This window comes from Molossus molossus, unplaced genomic scaffold (genome assembly GCF_014108415.1).
Source record: "Molossus molossus isolate mMolMol1 unplaced genomic scaffold, mMolMol1.p scaffold_m16_p_19, whole genome shotgun sequence".
NCBI classification, from domain to species: Eukaryota; Metazoa; Chordata; class Mammalia; order Chiroptera; family Molossidae; genus Molossus; species Molossus molossus.
The window spans coordinates 46,205,751-46,227,565 of NW_023425354.1; the positions used below are offsets into that span (position 1 = coordinate 46,205,751).

The 21,815-nt window shown below is 40.3% G+C and overlaps 1 protein-coding gene across 2 annotated transcripts in view; it reads left to right on the forward strand.

The window, feature by feature from the left end:
• The window catches only part of NUP88 (nucleoporin 88), a 38,749-nt gene that overhangs the window by 482 nt on the left and 16,452 nt on the right, over nt 1-21,815 (forward strand). For both annotated transcript variants that reach the window (XM_036269271.1, XM_036269272.1), the window contains exons 2-7: nt 2,618-2,787; nt 3,539-3,664; nt 7,678-7,764; nt 11,450-11,626; nt 14,774-14,960; nt 15,441-15,588. In XM_036269271.1, coding sequence (XP_036125164.1) covers nt 2,618-2,787; nt 3,539-3,664; nt 7,678-7,764; nt 11,450-11,626; nt 14,774-14,960; nt 15,441-15,588 — 895 coding nt within the window. The remainder of the gene's footprint in view (nt 1-2,617; nt 2,788-3,538; nt 3,665-7,677; nt 7,765-11,449; nt 11,627-14,773; nt 14,961-15,440; nt 15,589-21,815) is intronic.

The following is a 21,815-nucleotide window of genomic DNA, read 5'->3' on the forward strand; positions in this document are numbered from 1 at the left end:
CCGGCGTAGCCTCTTTCCCCCCCGACGCTGTGCCAGACGCAGCTACGGCTCGTGCTCTCGGGGCGCTTAAGTTCTTGGCTGCTGGAGGACGGGAGGGACCTCGGGATGCTCAGGAAATAAGATATCAGTTATGCACGTGCTCCGAAGAAAGCACAGCAGGGAAAGGGGGTGCAGAGTGTGCGTGCAGTTGCTATTTTTAGTGGGTTGGTCCCGAGAAACCTTCAGGAGGTGACACTCAAAATAATCATGACAACCCTGCCTTTCTCTTGGGGTTGTTAGGAGCGTCAGGTCAGGTCATCGGTTGGAAAGCACCACGTTTTGTGCTTGGCATAGAGGAGGGGTCCCCCGTTAATGCCTTTACTTCTGAGAAAAGGAGGCCACCCCCCAGGTGGGGAGGGGTCTTTGTTTGCTTTAGATAAGCCAAGAGCAGGTGGAAATGGGTGTGATCAGAAAGCACTGCATCCTGGCTGTCATCAAACGCGGCTTTCTGGAAATGTTTATTTGTAATGGACGGATTCTCCCCTTGTAAAGACTGAAAACGGGAACACTTGGCACGCATTGTAACGCGTGGTATCTGTTGTGAGCCATTGTCCGATTCTCGTTGATGAGAAATTATTTGAAATGAAGGAAATGCTAGATATATTTTTGCAGTTTTGAAAATAGGTCACAAGTCTAAGATTTGCTTCCTTGACTATTTCTGTTTACAAGAGTAATTTGCAAGATGCTCAGCACAGTATTTCACTGGCACCCTGCATTGCTGTGCAGCACTCAGCACAGTCATGATTGAATTATTCACATATGTTTACTTTCTGCTTTTCTAGACAGTAAACACCAAGCCAGGGGCTCTGTCTGCCTTACTTTTTTTTTTTTTTGTATCTCCAGTATTTCACTGAGTGCCTAGAACATATATACTCTCAGTAAATATTGGTTACTGTCTGAATGATTCTAAATCCTCCAGAATAGGCAAAGAAAACAGCTTAGCACGAGTTGCCAAGTTTAAACGCTAACAAGAGCACAGGTAGTGACTTAGAAACAAACAAACAAAAAAACCCCTAAATACAGAGATTATCACAAGTGATTTAAGGTGATTGGACTGCATGTATAGCAGAAGAAAGGTGGCCTCTCTTTGATTTGAGGTAGCCTGTCAAAATCAAGTAGAGCCCTGGCCAGTTTGGTTCAGTGGTTAGAGCGTCAGCCTGTGGTCCAGAGAGACCCGGGTTCGGTTCCCTCTAAGGGCATGTACCTCGGTTGCAGTTTGTCCCCGGCCCTGGTTGGTCGTGCGGGTGGCAGCCACTCGATATGTCCCTTTTATGTCAATGTTACTTTCTCTCTCTCTCTCTCTCTCTCTCTCTCTCTTCCTCTCTCTCCCTGCCACTCTGTCTGAACAAAAAATAGAAAAATGTCCTCGGGTGAGGATAAAAAAAAAAAATCAAGTAGAAAGAAATGGGGGGTTGAGAAGATAGGGAAAGGACAGAAAGAACCACTGATGGGGGGAGTTTGATTAGAATTAGCAAAGGGCAACCAAAAAAAAAAAAAACACCACCAAAATACAGGTTTATAGACATCAGTAACAATTGATAGAAACCTCATTATATTCAGAACATCTTGTTTTAAAGGATTTTGGCTTCGGGGGATTCTTTATGCATAAGGATAAGCAATAGCTTGACGATTTCGTGGTTTATTAGTAAAAGTAGAAAGAAAAGAAAATGGAAACTCCACATGGTCACAAGAGAAGAAATAGGAAGGAGTGAATTTTTTTTTGAAGGCATATGATGCTGAGACAAACACTGTTCCGTATCTGCATAGGAAAAGCACCATTTACTTGCTGCAGAAGCTCTTGAACCCATTCTTTATCTTCTTGTATTGTTTCTAATATAACATAGTAATTATCATTTATCAGTACTTCTGTGTTCTTCATTTGTCTATTCACTAAAACATCTATTGAGAATCAGCAATATGCTGTATACTCTGCCAAAGATACAGAGAAGAGAGACACAGATTCCTGAGTAATTTAATTCTGAGTAATTCATAGTTGTATGAACAAGTAAAAGAATAAATAGACTGCAGGATGAGAAGAACTATAATAGAATATGCTATAGGAGTCCAAAAAAGATGCATTTATCCCTGGCTGGAAGATCAGGGATATTTTTTTGGGAGGAAAGTGTATCGAGTCTTTCCTCCAAGAATATGTTAGCCAGCTGAAAAAAGGAAAATGAAGGTATTTCAGGAAGAGCAACAGTTATGCAAAGACTCAGAGGCATAATAAAGCATGAGAATTAAGCTGAAGTACAGGTTAATTTGATTGGAATATAAAGTACAAATGGGGAGTGGTGGAGAGTTGAGACGTTGAAGTGGGAGGCTGGAGCTTGATCATAAAAAGAAATGTGCAATATTTATTTATCAAGGTAGGGACATTTGATGCATTTATAATGCTCCAATCACACTGGTTAAAACTATTTCTTTCATTAATGATCCAAGGGTTAATAATTATCCGGAAATGCTTCAAATCCTACAGTTATGAAAAACTAAAGCAGTACAGAAAGGAAAGCCTTTCGAGTAACTGCCACATACATTTACATTAAAATTAACTATTTTGACCAGTTTGCTTTAATTTCAGAGATTGCTTTGCATAAATCCACCCCTGTTTGAAATCTATCAAGTCTTGTTAAGTCCAACACAACATCACATAGCACTTATAGGAATAAAAGGACTTATGGTATTAGAATTACCTAAAAGATGGGGGAAGAATTCTGAATTTGAAGGTGGAAAATCAACAGTGAATTGTAGGTAAGTTGTATTTCCATTTAGTGTTTATCTTTATAATTTGTAATACATGCAGAAAATTATTCAAGACCAGTAGTTCTTAAGGTATGTTTACTATGAATACTCCAGATGTTCTGCACATTGTCATCTTAAGATAATAATGCTTATAGTATATATGTGATTTTATTTTTTATTCTACCTGAAGTATCACATTACTCTCTCATTAGCAGTCAGGGAATTTTTAAAATAGGTAGAAATAAGATTTTTAAAAAGTAGTTATTATTTATGAGCCAGACAGTTTGCCCATAAATTCAACTAAGTGTTATTTTTGTATTATTTTCTTTTCAACAAATCCAGAAAAGTGAGAGTATAAAAGATCTACTGAAAAGAATATAAGGTAGAAACCCACCTTTAGCTCCACAGCTTATAGGTTGGGTCCCCTTAAGTGTTTCCTTTCTAAATAACTCCTCATTTCCACACTAGGAATAATAATATCTGCTCTTGTATTTTCCTTACAAGGTTACTAAAAGGATCAAATAAGATACTTTACCTAAAATCGCTTGTAAAGTACAGTATAAAATACTCTACAATTGAGAAAATATTTTTATTATTTTGATTCTTTGATACTGATTGACTAGATGCTTTGAATGCTCCCCCAGCAAGACTCGAGAAAAATTTGAAGTAAAGAAGAGCAAAGAGTGTTAAAATAGTCTTCCTTTAGAGGGTTTTCCATCCAAGTCCTACAAAATGTTTTGGAAAATTGTTTTTATTTTAGTACCACTCCAGTTGCTGAGAGATTGTTCACCAGCTCTACCTCTCTGACTCTAAAGCATGCTGCCTGGTATCCAAGTGAAATGCTGGATCCCCACATAGTGCTGTTAACGTCAGACAATGTAATAAGGTAAATTTTATTTTTATGTCTTACAGCTTTGTGAGTAGGGAGGTTCTGTTTCTGTTTGCCAGTTGATAGCTCAAGGTACCACTATATGGGTCCTTGGATGTTAGAATGCTTTATCTGTTGGCCGTTGTAACCCATTCTTAAGAATTGTCTAACTGCCTATTGCTGCTATTAATTACTGCCTTAATTACTGCTATTGCCACTAGTCTTCCTGCCTCTAGTCTCTGCTATCCTAATCTGACTTTTAAGCACTGTTAAAATAATTTTCCTAAAACTGTTTTTATTATGTCACTGTTTTGGAGGTAATGTAGCATAGTGGAAAGCGAATATAATTGGAAATTGAGAGATTTGAATTCTTGTCCCAATGCCACTTCTGTCTTTGATTTTTTTTTTTTTTATCCTCACCTGAGGACATTTTTCCATTTTTTGTTCAGATAGAGCGGGAGAGAGAGAGAGAGAGGAAGAGAGAGAGAGAGAAACATCGATGTGAAGGGACACACCGAGTGGCTGCCACCCGCACGACCAACCAGGGCCGGGGACAAACTGCAACCGAGGTACGTGCCCTTAGCGGGAACCGAACCCGGGTCTCTCTGTACCGCAGGCCGACGCTCCAACCGCTGAGCCAAACCGGCCAGGGCTGTCTTTGATTTTTTTTAATTCTTTTTTTCTTTTAGTGTCTTTGATCTTAAACTTTTTTTTAGGGGAGCCTATTTTTCAGTTTGTAAAATGAGCAGAATTGATTTGATCATTTCTAGAGCCCCTTTCCAGGTTTTATATTCAATGATCCAAATGCTCTAATCCTACAGAGATTTCTGTTATCACTTAACTTTCTGGATCTGCCTTATATAAAAGGTTTATGGGGGACTCAACTATCTGAGATACAAATACCTCCCGATTTATTTTCCCAATCACTGCTTTTAACTGTGCTCCACCAAATCTTCCTCCCATACTGAATGCTTGATCCCGCAATGGCATCTTATACAGATCTTGTAGCTTTCTGATTCTCTTTTGGTATAAAAACTAAGTCTGTCCAGTTTAAAACTCTGATCTCAAATCTATTTCAAAACTATGTTCTGAGCCTGTCATAGGTCAGACCTTGAGGCATCTGAAATGAGTGGAGAGGGCACAATCTGCTCTTTGACTCTTCTCTCTGTCCCAGCACCTTGAGGAAGGGGGTGAAGTATAAGGAGTGGGGGGGGGCTGCCTCCTCCTCTGGTTCTACCTCCTTGATAGTGGGAGTAGGGAGTATAGGATAGCTGAGGCAAACATCTTACCTAACTGGGTGTCTGTCAGTGATGGGGCAGAGAGGTGGGGGGCATATCCCTGATCCTAGATTCATCTAGGGCCACCTGCTGCTGGTGGCCTCTGTTGATGTGGTAGTACCTGCACAGATGGCGTGTATGTTTTCTGAGGCAGTGTTTAGCCTCCAGCTCCCTCCATCATTGAGGAGCTCTCTATCCCATTTGCTCTATTAGCTGTCTATGCCCTGAACCCTCTCTCAAGATGGATTGTCCCCAAACTTGGTATTACTCTCTTCTCAATTTAAATGTTGTGGCCCAGCCAGGGTGGCTTATTGGTTTGAGCATTGTCGCATGGACTGAGAGATCCTGGTTCTGTTCCTGGTCAGGGCACATGCCCAGGTTGCGGGCTCGATCCCTAGTAGGGGCGCACGGGTGTTTCTCTCTCACATTGACATTTCTCTCTCTCTGAAAAAAAAAGTTTGAACATTGTGGTCTTTCATATGGGATCATGGTAACTGCTGCGGCCCTTTTCCCTGCCCTCCAAGGGCCAGAGAACTGGGTATACTATACATGGTCCGTCCTTAGGCTGTTCCAGCCTCCCTCCTTCAGACATTTTCACATAAGAAATAAATACCATATAGTGTTCACATGCCTCCAACCCTAGGATATGGCACATCAGGTTCGCCCAAGAATTCCCTTACCTTGGTGGTTAGTTTTCTGCAACACATCTGGCATTCAGCTCAGAAACGAGATACTAATCTCCTCTTAGTATAGCCAACACTAAATCTGACAGAGTGTTTCTCTTAGAGCCTTTCCTGCCCACCCATTTAGCTTTGGAGCTGGGGATAAAGAAAGGAGGAAGGAATACTTCCCATTACAAGCATTGTACTGTACTCCTAAGGACTCTTACCTCTTTTTCTTCTTTTTGTGTATACTGGAAAAGAAGACAGTGGGAGAGAGTGTAGCCTTCCTCACTTAAGCCCTAAAGGAGGTAACTAGCTGCAATTATTGGAGGTTCTTTTTAAGATACGGAGTATATAACACTTCTCTTTTCCTAAGCTGTGGACCTTATTGACAATTTCAGGGCAACAAGAAATTTCCACAGTGCCTATTACATTTATTTTTTTCACTATTCTCCATTACATTATATGCTGTCTAGTACTTATGTGTATTTTGAAGTCAATAATGCTTATAGGCAACTAGGAAGATCACAATGAATATGTGTTCAATTGGGTTAAATTTTTATTAAAAGCATTTATTAAATGGCATTTTATTGATAATGGAACAGTAAGTTTAAAAATTCTTAGTGGAGCCCTGGCCGGTTTGGCTCAGCGGTTAGAGCGTCGGCCTGCGGTCCGGAGAGACCCGGGTTCGGTTCCCGCTAAGGGCACGTACCTCGGTTGCGGTTTGTCCCCGGCCCTGGTTGGTTGTGCGGGTGGCGACCACTCGATGTGTCCCTTTCACATCGATGTTTCTCTCTCTCTCTCTTCCTCTCTCTCCCTCCCACTCTACCTGAACAAAAAATGGAAAAATGTCCTCTGGTGAGGATGATAAAAAAAAAAAAAAAAAAAATTCTTAGTGGATCAGACAAAATAAATGATTACTTTGGCGAAGACTTTATAAGAGACATTGAATGTCTAATATTACTGACCTTTTGAAAATTTTACTTTTAACAGTAGCCATATATACTGTGAAATTTTAAGTTATTTTAAATAAAAATTGTGTTGGTGAAAAAAAATTTTTTTTCAGTTTTATACTTTCCTTTGAGAAAATGTGGATGATGTAATTGATAGCTTTTTTTTAATCCTCACCCGAGGACACTTTTTCCATTTTTTGTTCAGATAGCGTGGGAGGGAGAGCGAGGAAGAGAGAGAGAGAGAGAAACATCGACGTGAAAGGGACGCATCGAGTGGCTGCCACCCACACGACCCAACCAGGGCTGGGGAAAAACTGCAACTGAGGTACGTACCCTTAGCGGGAACCGAACCTGGATCTCTCTGGACCGCAGGCTGACGCTCTAACTGCTGAGCCAAACTGGCCAGGGCTTGATAATGTCTTTTTTTTTTTTTTTTTTTTTAATTTTTTTTTTTCTTTATTGATATTAGAGATAGAGGAAGTGAAGGGACAGAGAGAGAGAGAAACATCGATGAGAGAGAACATGGACTGGCCGCCTCCTGCATGCCCCCCACTGGGGATCAGCCCACAACCTGGGCATGTGTCCTGACCGGGAATCGAACCGGCGACCTCTTGGTCCAGGGTCGACGCTCAACCACTGAGCCACACCGGCCGGACGTGATAATGTCTTTATATGACAAAAACATGTATAGATATTGGTTACATGTCACTCACTCTGCTGGTCAGATTAGTGAGATATTGTTCCTTCTCTAATGATCTTTGTTGTCTAACAGGCAGAGAAAGATGGGTATAATTGAAGGGAAACTGGCAAACTTAGGGGTAATAGTGAGATGACTAGATAAGGTGAGTATGGCTAAGGATTTAGGATGGAAGAGACAGGTGTAATGCCATGGAGTGGGCTAATAAAGACTTGTGGTAAGGACAGAGAATGTTTCTTCAGGTTCCAAGGAAACCTAATGTTAAAGGACAAATATGAATTACTGTACCTGCTTTGTCAGTAACAGCAAGGTCTTTGACAAAGAACTGTTTGTGATAACTGATAGGAAAATTTTCAAGAACTGACTAGATGTAGAGGAAAGGACAGTTTGGGGAAATTAAAGAGAATTTTAACAGCTGGCTTTCTTCTCTTTCGATTGCTAGAATATACTCTCTACGTGAGCCCCAGACACCCACTAAGGTTATTATACTTTCAGAAGCAGAAGAAGAAAGTCTCATGCTCAATAAAGGGTAAGTTTTTATTTGTGTCATCAAATGCTTTTCAAACTAGTTTATTGAGATTATAAATGCAATTTTAACAGAGAATGCAAAATTTCCAGAGGTGACTTTAACATGCTTTTGGTAAACTGAGAAATAAACAAACAATGTGAATAAGTAACAAGAAGTTAAAAATCTGAATGTCACTAAAACTATTAGCTTGATCTTTTTTTCTCTTTGTCTTTTAAAAAAGCCATAGGAGAGTTTTTTATTTGTTTAAGATTTTTTTTTTTTTTTTGAAATTGATTTTTAGAGGTGGGGGAGAGAAACATTGATGTGAGCAGAACATCAGTTGGCTGCCTCCTGCATGACCAACCCACTGATCGAGCCCACAACCGGGCATGTGAGATAACCAGGAATCAAACCGTCAACCTTCTGGTGCACAGGATAATGTCCACCTAACTGAGCCACACTGGCTAGGGCCAGCTTGATCTTTTTTCAAGAAAGTTCTGAAATGTGAGTGGCTGAAACTGGTTCTATGTTGTATCTTGAATAAGAGAATAAATTCTGATACTGCAAGAGTACAGAAAAGGTGAAAGGTGAGTGTTGGGCTGGAGGCCTACCAGCTGTTCACTCTGTGGATAGGCAGATTGCTGAACTCCCAGACCAGCATCTAGTATCCCAGAACCTGGAGTGCAACATAGATAGCCCTTCTGATTTCCCTATGACCCTGGCTTTTATGTTACCCATTACAGAGGCAAATTCCTGGCTACTTCAGCCACTAACAGAATCACTCTTCGAACTCACAAACCCTATTCTTCTGACCTCCTGATCAGTCTTTTTTTATTCCTCGCTTGAGGCTATTTATCCATTAATTTTCAGACAGAGTGGGAGGGAGGGACGGAGGGAGGGAGGGAGGGAGGGAGAGAGAGAGAGAGAGAGAGAGAGAGAGAGAGAGAGAGAGAGAGAAACATCTATGTGAGAGAGACACATCGACTGGTTGCCTCCTGTACGACCTCGACCGGGCCGGAGATGAACTGCAACCGAGATATGTGCTCTTGACCAGAATCAAACCCAAGACTCATTGGTCCGAGGGTCGACATACTAACCTCTGAGCCAAACTGGCCAGGGCCTGATCAGTTTTTCTGGTGATTACCACACATGATCACCCACAGTGTGTACATGTAGAGTAAAGCTTATAGTAGTAGTATTTCTAGAAGTTCCATTTAGTTCTTTTCATGTGTCAGTGGTGGTCATATCTAATAGTCTTACTTATTTTTATTTTTCTAACCTTTTTTCCTTTTAATGTTTTATGTATGGCTATTCTGTATTTCACAGTTCCTATCTCTGAAGACCCCCACACACACACCTTTCTCTCGCTCTAAAATCAAGTAAAAATATATATATATCCTCAGGTGAGGATTAAAAAAAATTTTAGTTTAATGTAGTCCCATTTATTTATTTTTTTCTTTGTTTCCCTTGTCTGAGGAGATACATAAAGAACAAATATTACTTAGAGTAATGTCAGAGAGTTTACTGTGTATATTTTCTTCTAGCAGTTTTATGGTTTCTGGCCTTACATTTAAGATTTAATCCATTTTGAGTTTATTGTTGAACTATGTTTGGGAGTATTAAGAGCCTGAGTTGGGGTGTGTTCCTCCACAGAGTATTTTCATCTGCTTCCACTAGAAGTCAAAGGTTATCACCAAACTGGGACCACTTTGATTCTCTCTGATAGTCCCAGAATTGAAATTTTCAGTTAAATGATTTTAATGTCTTATAGCACCAGCTATTTAAATTCCAGTGTATCCATCTCCAAAGCAGGGAAATAACTGCCTCTGGGAGTCGATAGGTCCTGTTTTGGTGTCAGGGCATTTTCTCCCCTGCAGTGTGTTTCCATAGCTTACCAGCCTCCTTTTCACAGACACACTGTCTGAATGAGAAGCAAGATAGCCCGGCAGTTGTTAGGTTCTAATCTCGGCTCTATCACTTGTCAGCTGTGGCATCTGGGCAAGTTATTCAGTTTCACTAAGCCTCACTTCTATAACTATTCCATGAATATAAAAAGTAATAATAGTAAAAAAAATAGTAATGGTGCTTATTTATTCGGATTATTGTATAGAATAAGATAATATATTAAAAATGCTTAGCATGGGTCTTGGCACAGATAAGTACTCATTAATTGATACCTGTTATCTTTATTAAATTATTAGAAATATCACTATATTTGTGAAGTTCCAATTAAGTTTTAAGGGCGTGGAAGTTAAGTCTGTTTAACTTCTGTGTCTATTTGTTCCCATTTATTGTCTTAATTTTTTAGTTTAACTCATGCAGTTCTTTTATTCTGGATACTGGGATTTCTCATTTTTAGCTTCCTGATACCATATACCTTTCCATATGATGAAGAAACCAAGATGTGGACCTTAGAATGATGTTGACTCTCAACTATATGAGATTGTTTAATTTTAATCATATTTGTTAACCTTGTATTAAACTAGAATCTTTTTGGATAATCTATGTACTAAATTTTGAAGTTATAAAAACAGCATGTTTGATTATTTGTCTTTTCTGATTATAAAGGTAATGTGTATTTATTGTGGAAAACTACAGTATTAAGAAAATGAAATATTTTGTAATCTGCAGTCAATCATGAATATAGCAGCCAGAATGATACTTTGGGTATAAATCAGATAATTCTACTTTCTTGCTCTTCATGCCCCATTGATTTCCCAGAGCCTTTACCATGGCCTTGTAGGGTCTTCAGGTCTACCTCTAACTGTCCACTCTTCAGCTCATTCCTCCCTCTATGCCTTGGCTCTCTAACTTTAACCACCTTGGTCTCTCTGCCATTCTTTGTACAGCATCAACCATTTTCCCACCTTAGAGCCTTTTTTAAAAAAAATATTTTTCCTTTATTGATTTAGAGAGAGAGAAGAAGGGAGAAGAGGAGAGAGAACATCGATTGACTGCCTCCTGACTGCCTCCCCCCCACCCCCAATGAGGATTTGGCCCACAACCCGGGCATGTGCCCTGACCGGTAATTGAACCAGCAACCATTTGGGTGCATGGGTCAGTGCTCAACCACTGAGACACACTGGCCAGGCCACCTTAGAGCCTTTACATGTGTCCTTCCCTCTGCTTCAGCTGCTCCTTCCTTACATAACCCGGACTACTCCCCTACTTCCTTAAAGTCTTTGCTCAATATCACCTTATCAGAGTCCTTCCCAGACTGCGTAGTCTAAAGCAGCACCTCCATCAGTACCCTTTTACCCTACTTATTTTTCTTCATAGCATCATTTTCTAACTTTGTGTTATGTGTTTATTTCTTTTCTGTTTGTTGTATGTCTTTACCAGTAGAGGACAGGGTCTTGTCTTGTCACTGATGTATTCTCAGAACCTACAACAGTACCTGGCACATAGTAGATGCTTAGTAAATCTTTGTGGAGTAGTAGCTGCATCCTACTGCTCAGGCATAACTATTGATGTTTTTATGTTTTCTTCCTGTTTCTTTTTTGTGTTTATACATGTCTGTTTGTATATATTTTTACTATTTGTGTGTCTTTATATTTAAATTGTTGACAATTCAAGTAGCACTATATAATTTTATGAGACTTCTCCAATGTTGCTTAATAGTCTTTAATTTTATATCTTCTCCACCTCCTGTTGTTGGACATTTTGTTTTAGTTTTCAACAAGTTGGCTTTAAAATCTCTTTTCAGAAGAGCATATACAGCATCTTTAGGAGAGACAGCAGTTGCATTTGACTTTGGGCCATTGGCAGCAGTCCCGAAGAATATATTTGGACAAAAAGGCAAAGATGAAGTTGTGGCATACCCTCTGTACATCTTGTATGAAAACGGGGAGACTTTCCTTACGTATGTTAGTCTGTTATACAGGTAAGTTGAGATAGCCAACCTAAATGAAAGCCCAGCTTGTGCTCCACTATAGAGGCCATAGTCTGACTCATTTATTTACTTATGATCAGAGTTAGACTTGGGATCTGTGTTTCTGAGTTGTGGAAGTGTTGCAGCCTTTTGATGCTTGGTTTGCATGTTTTGGAGAAAGATTTGGTGCAGATCAAAGCACCTTTCATTTACTCATATTAATACAGGTAAATGCGATAGAATTCTTGGAAAATCACTTAATATAATACTGGATTTGTTTTCACAAAGTCTAGTCAACTAAAAAAAGTATTTATCATGTATCTGATATGAACAAGGCATTGTGGGGTTGGTTAGACATGGTACTCTGGTATCTTATGTCCCAGTTGTGGGAAGAAGACATACATACACATGAAAAGATAATTACCTTTACCACATCAGCATAAGACAGTAAGAACCCAGAGGCAGAAGAGCTCATTCTGATCCAAAAAGTTAAGGAAATTTTCTTTTTTTTTTTCTTTTCATTTCTACCCGAGGACATTTTTTCATTTTTTTGTTCAGATAGGGTGGGAGGGAGAGAGAGGAAGAGAGCGAGAGAGAAACATCGACGTGAAAGGGACACATCAAGTGGTTGCCACCCGCACGACCCAATTCAGGGCCCTCCGGTTGCAATAAGACAAACTGCAATTGAGGTACGTGCCCTTAGTGGGAACTGAACCTGGGTGTCTCTGGACCGCAGGCCGACGCTCTAACTGCTGAGCCAAACCGGCCAGGGCAAGGAAATTTTCATAGAGAAGCACAGATGTTATGTGGGACTTAAAGGTCTAATGCAGAATTAAATGAAGCATCAAGCAAGGGTAAGGCCATTTTAATTACCAGGGAAGCATGAAGTAGAGTATGAAAAAAAAAATGCAAGTGTCATTCAAAGTTCAGTGATGAGACATTTGATGCTAGGGCAGAGGATTAGGTAGGGGGCATTAAATGGTAAAGCTTGAAATATCTGCCTATGAAAAATGTGGTGGAGTTAAACACCTAGTTAAGGAATGTGGGGTCTTTTCCATAGGCATGGCGTAGTAGGAATCTAGTGATGGTTTCTCAGCAGGAGAAGATAAAATAATTGGTTAAGGAAGGAACTGGAGCAGAGAGCCTTTAAAAGAAGCTGTTGTTATGTTTACCTTAAAGTCTGCAAGAGTTTGAACTGAAATGGCTGTATTGAATGCAAATGAACATAGATATTGCCAAGGAAGGATCAATAAGACTTAGTTATTGTTTAGATATGGGAGTGAGCCATTAACAGAAACACTGAGGTCAGGAAGGCAGCTAATTTGTGGAGAAGATTTGTTATTAAAAATGTTCAATATGGCACAATATTGGACCAATAAGATGGAAGTATTCCATGGACAGTTGGAAATACAAGACTGGAAAGAAGATGGGGAATATAAGACTGAAGGCAAGGTCCTGCTGTGTGGTTCTTTGTCTACTGGAAAGTCACAACAAACCAGTAACTAGTACAGTTTGGTGTGCTCAAGGCATCACGGGTGCCATGGGACTGGGACAAGTAATGCTTAGGCCTGCTTATCTGGGAAGACTGAGAAGAAGGTAATACAAAAGCTTGGACTTGCGACGTTCACGAGGTAGAACCGGGAGCAGAAGTAGTTCCAGAAGGAGACTTGATTTAGGGTGGTGGACACACAGTGCAGTATATAGCGGATACATTACAGAGTCATACACCTGAAACCTATATCATTTTATGAACCAGTGTCACCCCAATAAATACAGTTCTTTAAAATTGTAGTTACAGGAGAGAGAAGAGAGTACACAAGATTATAAAGATGAGAAAAATGGAAGAACTTGACAGACTGCAGAATGGCGAGGCTTCACTACCATGGCAGTTCTCCTTGACAGACTTGTTCTCTGCCTTCCACACATGAGCTCACTCAGGAGACTCTGTGTGACATTCTCACTCTCCCTTATCCTTCCTCCCTCTACCTCTTGGCCCTCAGGTGTCCACACGATGATTTACCTAGTAACCTTAGCCATGAACCTGAAAGTCATCTACATTCTCTTACATCCAGGCCAGTGTTAAAATTCTATTGATTTTAACATGAAAATTTCTTGAGTGTATACATCCTTCTCTCCATTCCCTTGTCCTTGCTTCAGCTCCTCATTTTCTGCCTAGATCATTCTTATTGCCCGGAATCCCATTTTGGTCCTCTCCATGTCATTCTCTTCATTGCTGTTCACTACCAGATGAATCTTAGTGAAGTTCCATCTGTCTTTATTTAAACCTCTAGTGACACACTGTTGCCCAGAGATAGACTGAGTGCTCTATCATGCCATGTGACAGCATCTGCTTTGTGAGCCAGTTCTGAAGGTCTGCCTCACTACTTCTGTGCTGCCTTAGGCTTTCTGCTTCACCTTCCATCAGACTAATCTGTGTTTCCTTTTGTTAATTCCTTTCATGCCTCCAAGATTTTTTTATGCTGCTCCTAGCTTGGAATGTTTACCACCTTTCTCCACTTACCTTATTTGGGTTTTTTTTTCAATCCTCACCCGAGGATATTTTTCCATTTATCTTCAGATAGAGTGGGAGTTGGGGGGGGACATCGATGTGAGAGAGACATATCAATTGGTTGCCTCCCGCACGAGCCTGACCCTGACCAGGGCCCGAACCACAACCGAGGTACGTGCCCCTGATCGGAATTGAACCTGAGACTCCTTGGTTCATGGGCTGATGCTCTAACCACTGAGCAAAACCGGCCAGGGCAGTTTTTTATACCTTTCTTATACATCTCACTTTTTTTTGTACTTATCTGTATTCTTTTGTACCCTATAGCGCTTTGCATTGTTACACTTACCACATGGTATAGTAATACTGGTTAAATGTCTGTTTCCCCAGTTAAACCGTCAGTTCAGTGGGGGTGTCATCTAGCTCTCAATAAATGCACGTGTCTAATCCAATTAATTGTGTGGTTCTGGAGCCCTGAAAATACACTACATTTCAGAAGAGAAAATTTGAGAGTCAGCAGTACGTAGGTAGTAGTTAAAGTCAGGCATAGTTAAATATGCTGTCATGTGTATGCTGTCATGGTGTATTTTGAAAAAAGAAGAGAGCTTACAGCACCAATATTTTTTCACCCAAATATGTTTTACTCTCTTTAGCTGTAGGAATATCGGAAAGCTGTTAGGACCATTGCCCATGCATCCTGCAGCTGAAGATAACTACGGTTATGATGCTTGTGCTATACTCTGCTTACCCTGTGTCCCCAACATCTTAGTGATTGCTACTGAGTCAGGAATGCTGTATCACTGTGTTGTGCTAGAAGGGGAAGAAGAAGATGACCAAACAGTAAGTCAGGCTAGTGTGTGTGTATACTTGTATCTCCAACACCTAGTATATGTCCTATACCAATATAAATGCTTAATATATATGAGGGATTTTAGTTTACACCTGACACTTCTGTGTATTTTAGAAATGAAACACTTAAAGTTAATTGAAGCTCATTTAAACATTTAAGTGGGAAGAAGTTAAGAGGTGCCCGACCTGATCCACCTTTCTACATACTTCTTTCTGGACTCTGAGTTGGCAGTCTTGGGTGACAGATACAAAGAACCTTTGAATCACTGAATTAGCTGTTCTCTAAACTTGCTTATTCCTATCTTTCTAAAAGAAGACACACTTTTTTCTCTTTGAAGAATAACACGGCACTGTCAGATTAGGGGGTGGAATTAAAAATTAGAAGCACTATTTGATCCAGCTTTTTTCTTCTGTTTTTCATTATGTACATTTTTAAATAGACATGAAAGATTAAAATTATGCTTTTTTCAGTCAGAAAAGTCCTGGGATTCCAGGGCCGACCTCATTCCTTCTCTGTACGTGTTTGAATGTGTTGAGTTGGAGCTTGCCCTAAAACTGGCATCCGGAGAGGAGGATCCCTTTGATTCTGACTTTTCTTGTCCAATCAAACTTCATAGAGGTAACGTATTTTTTTTTTTCCAATTACAGTTGACGTTTAATATTATTTTATATTAGTTTCAGATATACAGCATAGTGGTTAGCCATTTATATGATTTACAAAATGGTCCCCTCGATTTTAGTACCCAGTTGGCACCTAGTTATTACAATATTACTATTTTTCTTTTTACTTTTTATTTTTTTATTTTTTATTGTGGACAGTATTACAGATGTCCCTCACTTACCCCCTCTTTGCTCCTACTCTGCCGAGCCCCTGCCCCACCCTGGGCCTTCCTCACACTATAGTCTGTGTCTGTGGGTTATGCATATATGTTTTATGGTTAATCTCTTCCCATACACTCATCCCTCCACCCCTCTGAGATCTCTCATGCTTTTCCATGCATCCATGCTTCTGGACATCTTTTGTTTGTCAGTTTATTTTGTTCGTTAGATTCCACATATAAGTGAGATCACGTGATGTTTGTCTTTCTCTAATGGGCTTATTTTACTTAGCATAATCATCTCCAGGTTCATCCGTGCTGTCTCAGAGGGTCAGAGCTCCTTTTTTACTGCCTCCTTGTGTGAATGAACCACAGCTCTTTTTTTCTTTTTCTTTCTTTTAAAAGAAGAGCATATTGATTTTTAGAGAGAAGGGAAGATAGAGGGAAAGAGAAACATTGATGTGAGAGTGTAACACCTATCAGCTACCTCCTGCATGCCCCCTACCGGGGATCAAGCCTGAAAACCCCGGCATGTGTCCTTGACCAAGAATTGAACTGGAAACTTTTTGGTGCACAGGACAAGCCCAACCAACTGAACCACTCCAGCCAGGGCATGTACCACAGCTTTTTTACCCATTCATCTACTGATAGGCACTTTGGGCTATTTCCAGATCTTAGCTATTATAAATAACACTGCTATATTCTTTCTGATTGGTGTTTCAAATACTTAGGATATATTTCCCAAAGTGCAATCGTTGGGTCAAACAGCAGTTCCATTTTTAATTTTTATTTGTTAATCCTCACCAAAGTTTTTTTTTTTTTTTTTTGTTCAGGTAGAGTGGGAGGGAGAGAGAGGAACAGAGAGAGAGGAGAGAAACATCGATGTGAAGGGACACATCGAGTGGCTGCCACCCGCACGACCAACCAGGGCCGGGGACAAACTGCAACCGAGGTACGTGCCCTTAGCGGGAACCGAACCCGGGTCTCTCTGGACCGCAGGTCGGCGCTCTAACCGCTGAGCAAAACTGGCCAGGGCAAAGTTTTTGTTTTTTAAAAATAATTAACTTATTTATTTTTGTTACAGATGTTTCTCCTTTTCCCCCCACTGATTCCCCCCTCTCCCTCCCTCCCCGCCCTGTCCCCAGCTTTGTTGTCCGTGTCCATTGTTCATGTAAACATGCATATAAGTTCTGTGGTTTATCTCTCCCCCACCACCCCTTCTGGGGATTGTCAGTCTGTACTCCACTTCCACACGTCTCTGGGACTACCCCATTCCTCAGACTGTTATGTTCATTATATTCCACAAATAAGTGAGATCATGTACTTGTCTTTCTCTGTTTGGTTTGTTTCGCTTAGGATAATACTTTCCAGGTCCCTCCATGTCATCTCAAAGGATAAGAGATCTACCAAAGATATTTTTTCCATTGATTTTTAGAGAGAGTGGAAGGGAGAGAGGAAGGGGGAGAAAGGGAGAGAGAAACATTGATATTATTAAGACACATCGATTGGTTGCCTTCACAGGGGCCCTGACCAGGGCTGGGGATTGAACCTGTAACCCTTTGGTGCGCAGGCTGACCCTCTAAGCACTGACCCACACTGGCCAGGGCCCATTTTTAATTTTTTGAGGAAACGCCATACTATTTTCCACAGCGGCTACGCCAGTCTGCATTCCTACCAACAGTGTACTAGGGTTTCATTTTCTCCACATCCTTGCCAGCACTTGTTATTTGTTGATTTATTGATAGTAGCCATCCTGGCAGGTGTGTACATTATTGCTGATATTCCTTATGCTTTTTTTGGATACCCATGATTATTCTGTGAGTACCAATTTGTACTTCTTTTTTATTTTATTTATTTATTTATTTATTTATTTATTTATTTTTTTTTTTTATTTATTTATTTATTTTTTTTTAATCCTCATCCGAGGACATTTTTCCATTTTTTGTACAGATAGAGTAGGAGGGAGAGAGAGGAAGAGAGAGAGAGGGAAACATCGATGTGAAAGGGACACATCGAGTGGCTGCCACCCGCACGACCAACCAGGGCCGGGGACAAACTGCAACCGAGGTACATGCCCTTAGCGGGAACCGAACCCGGGTCTCTCCGGACCGCAGGCGGACGCTCTAACCGCTGAGCCAAACCGGCCAGGGCGATTTTATTTATTTTTTTATCCTCACCTGAGGACATTTTTGCATTTATCTTCAGATAGAGTGGGGGGGGGGGAGAAGGAGGAAGAGAAACATGAGACACCTCGACTGGTTGCCACCCACACAACCCCAACCGGGGTGGGGACAAACTGCAACCGAGCTACATGCCCCTAGTGGGAACTGAACCTGGGACTCTGGTCTGCAGGCCAAAGCTCCAACCGCTGAGCCAAACCGGCCAGGGCGAGTCTGTTTCTGTTTTGTTTGTTCTTTATATTCCATGTATAAGTGAAATCATATGATATTTGCCTTTCTCTGACTTATTTCAGTTGGTATAATACTCTCTAGGTCCATTCATATTATTGCAGATGGTAAGATATTGTTCTTTTTTATGGCCGAGTAATATTTCATTGTATATATGTACCACATCTTCATCATGTCATCTATTTATGGACATTTGGGTTGCTTCCATATCTTGGCTATTGTAAATAACATTGCAGTTAACATAGGGGTGCATATATCTTCTTGAATTAGTGTCTTGAGTATTCAATAAATTTAGTTCTTTTATTTCATTGTATTTATACTAAAACTATCACAGACAGTTCCTGTATAATTTATTTGTTCTACAGTTCCAGGCTTTAAAAATTCATCTGGCTTCTTTTGGCCTTTTAGTCATACATTATACTTTAGGTCCAAGAAAGACTGAGCAAATTTCCCAAGTTTGAGGATAGTGGTCTTCAGTCTGAATGTACCCATGTTTATAACAGTGACTTTTTTCTGGTTCAGTCAAAAATAGATTCCACGATTCAAGTACTTAAGGGTATACAAACTTTAATAAATTTTTTTTGAAATAATGTATTTAGCTATAACTCACAGATTCTCAAGTACTTTTATTTATGTTTTTATTCTCACCCGAGGATATTTTTCCATTTTTGTTCAGATAGAGTGGGAGGGAGAGAAAGGAAGAGAGGGAGAAAGAGAAACATCGACATGAAAGGGACACATCGAGTGGCTGCCACCCGCACGACCCCAACTAGGGCCGGGGACAAACTGCAACCAAGGTACATGCCCTTAGCGGGAACCGAACCCGGGTCTCTCCGGACCGCAGGCGGGTGATCTAACCGCTGAGCCAAACTGGCCAGGGCAAGATATGTTTTTAAAATATCTTCAGTTTTTAGAGCACATCTTGTTATAATCAGACCCAGTTTGAATGTTACTCTTTTTATCTTTTTAAAAATGTTAATTTTATCCATCACCATCCCCTCTATGCCCTCTTCCTCCTCTACCCATCCACCTCCTCCCACACTCCATCCCCCGCACTCAACCTCTCTGGTCTTCAGTTTTCTCCTCTGAAACCAACAGGGATAACATCAGATGATCTTTAAGGTCCCTTCTGACGCAAACATTCTGTAATTTTATTTGCCTTTTCTCAGAGTCTCTTCTAGGATCTTATCTTTTTCTCTGTAAAGAATGAGAAACAGAAGCTTACTCACTCTGGAATAATTGGTTGTGCTTTTCATAGTTTTCTTTCTTTTTTTTAAAATTTTTATTTACTTTTTTTGTTACAGATGTTTCTCCTTTTTTACCCCATTGACACCCTCCTCACCACCCCACCCCCGCCCCGTCCCCAGCTTTGTGGTTCATGTCCATTGGTTATGCATACATGCATATAAGTTCTGTGGTTTATCTCTTCCCACTCCCCACCACCCCCTCTTCTGAGGGATGTCAGTCTGGCCCTACTTCCATGTTTCTGGGTCTACCGTATTCCTTAGACTGTTATGTTCATTATATTCCGTATATAAGTGAGATCATGTGGTATTTGTCTTTTTCTGCTTGGCTTATTTCGCTTAGGATAATACTTTCCAGGTCCCTCCATGTCGTCTCAAAGGATAAAAGATCTTTCTTTCTTAACAGCTGCATAGTACTCCATGGTGTATATGTACCACAGCTTTTTTATCCATTCGTCTACTGATGGACACTTGGGCTATTTCCAGATCTTAGCTATTGTAAATAGTGCTGCTATGAACATGGGGGTACATATATTCTTGCTGATTTGTGTTTCAGGCTTCTTAGGATATATTCCTAGAACTGGGATCACTGGGTCAAATGGAAGTTCAATTTTTAATTTTTTGAGGTAACAACTTAGTGTTTTCCACAGTGGCTGCAGCAGTCTGCATTCCCACCAGCAGTGTATTAGAGTCCCCTTTTCTCCACACCCTCGTCAACACTTGTTGTTTGATGATTTGTTGATGGCGGCCATTCTGACAGGTGTGAGGTGATACCTCATTGTTGTTTTAATTTGCATCTCTCTGATGATTAGTGATGTTGAGCATTTCTTCATACGTCTCTTGGCCATTTGTATGTCCTGTTTGGAGAGGTGTCTATTCAGCTCCTCTGCCCATTTTTTAATTGGGTTCTTTGTCTTCCTTTTGTTGAGTTGTATGAGCACTCTCTATATATTGGAAAGTAACCCCTTATCAGATGTATCATTGGCAATGATGTTCTCCCATACAGTGGGTGGCCTTTCCATTTTGATGATTGTTTCTTTTGCTGTGCAGAAGATTTTTGGTTTGATGTATTCCCATGTGTTCCTTTTTTCCTTTGTTTCTGTTGGCTTATGTGATGTATCAGTGAAAATTCTGCTCTGTATGATGTCCGAAATTTTGTTGCCTACATTTTCTTCTAGAATTTTTATGGATTCATGGGTCACATTTAAGTCTTTTATCCATTTTGAGTTTATTTTTGTGTATGGTGTAAGTGGATGGTCTAGATTCATTTTTTTGCATGTAGCTGTCCAATTTTCCCAACACCATTTATTAAAGAGGCTGTCTTTACTCCACTGTATGCTCTTGCCACCTTTGTCAAATATTAATTGAGCATATTGCCTTGGGTCCATTCCTGGGTTTTAGTTCTGTTCCACTGGTCTATATGCCTGTTCTTGTGCCAGTACCAGGCTGTTTTGACTACAGTCGCTTTGTAGTATAACCTGATATCTGGTATTGTGATCCCACCTTTGTCCTTTTTCAAAATTGCTGTGGCTATTCGGGGACTTTTTTGGTTCCATATGAACTTTTGAAGTATTTGTTCTAGTTCTGTGAAGTATGCCATTGGTATTTTGATGGGGATTGCATTGAATCTATAGATTGCTTTGGGTAGTATGGACATTTTAATGATGGTAATTCTTCCAATTCATGAACAAGGTATGTGCTTCCTCTTTTTTTTTTTTTTTTTTTTTTTTTTTTATCCTCACCCGAGGACATTTTTGCAATTTTTGTACAGATAGAGTGGGAGGGAGAGAGAGAGAGAGAAACATCGACGTGAAAGGGACACATCGAGTGGCTGCCACCCACACGACCGACCAGGGCCGGGGACAAACTGCAACCGAAGTACGTGCCCTTAGCGGGAACCGAACCCGGGTCTCTCCAGACCACAGGCCAACGCTCTAACCGCTGAGCCAAACCGGCCAGGGCCCTCTTTTTTTATATCTTCCTCTATTTCTTTTTTCAATTTGCTGTTGTTTTCTGGAAATAGGTCCTTTACTTCTTTGGTTAAGTTTATTCCTAGGTATTTCAATTTTTTTGCCGCAATAATGGTAAATAGGATTGTTTTTTCAGTTTCTCTTTCTGTGAGTTCATCATTGGTGTATGAAAATGCTGTCGATTTCTTGATGTTAATTTTGTATCCTGCTACTTTTCCAAATTCATTTATTAAGTCTAGTAGATTTTTGATGGAGTCTTTAGGGATTTCTATATATAATATCATGTCATCAGCAAATAATGACAGTTTCACTTCCTCCTTTCCAATGTGGATCCCTTTTATTTTTTCCTCATGTCTGATTGCTGTGGCTAAGATTTCCAGTACTGTGTTAAATAAGAGTGGTGAAA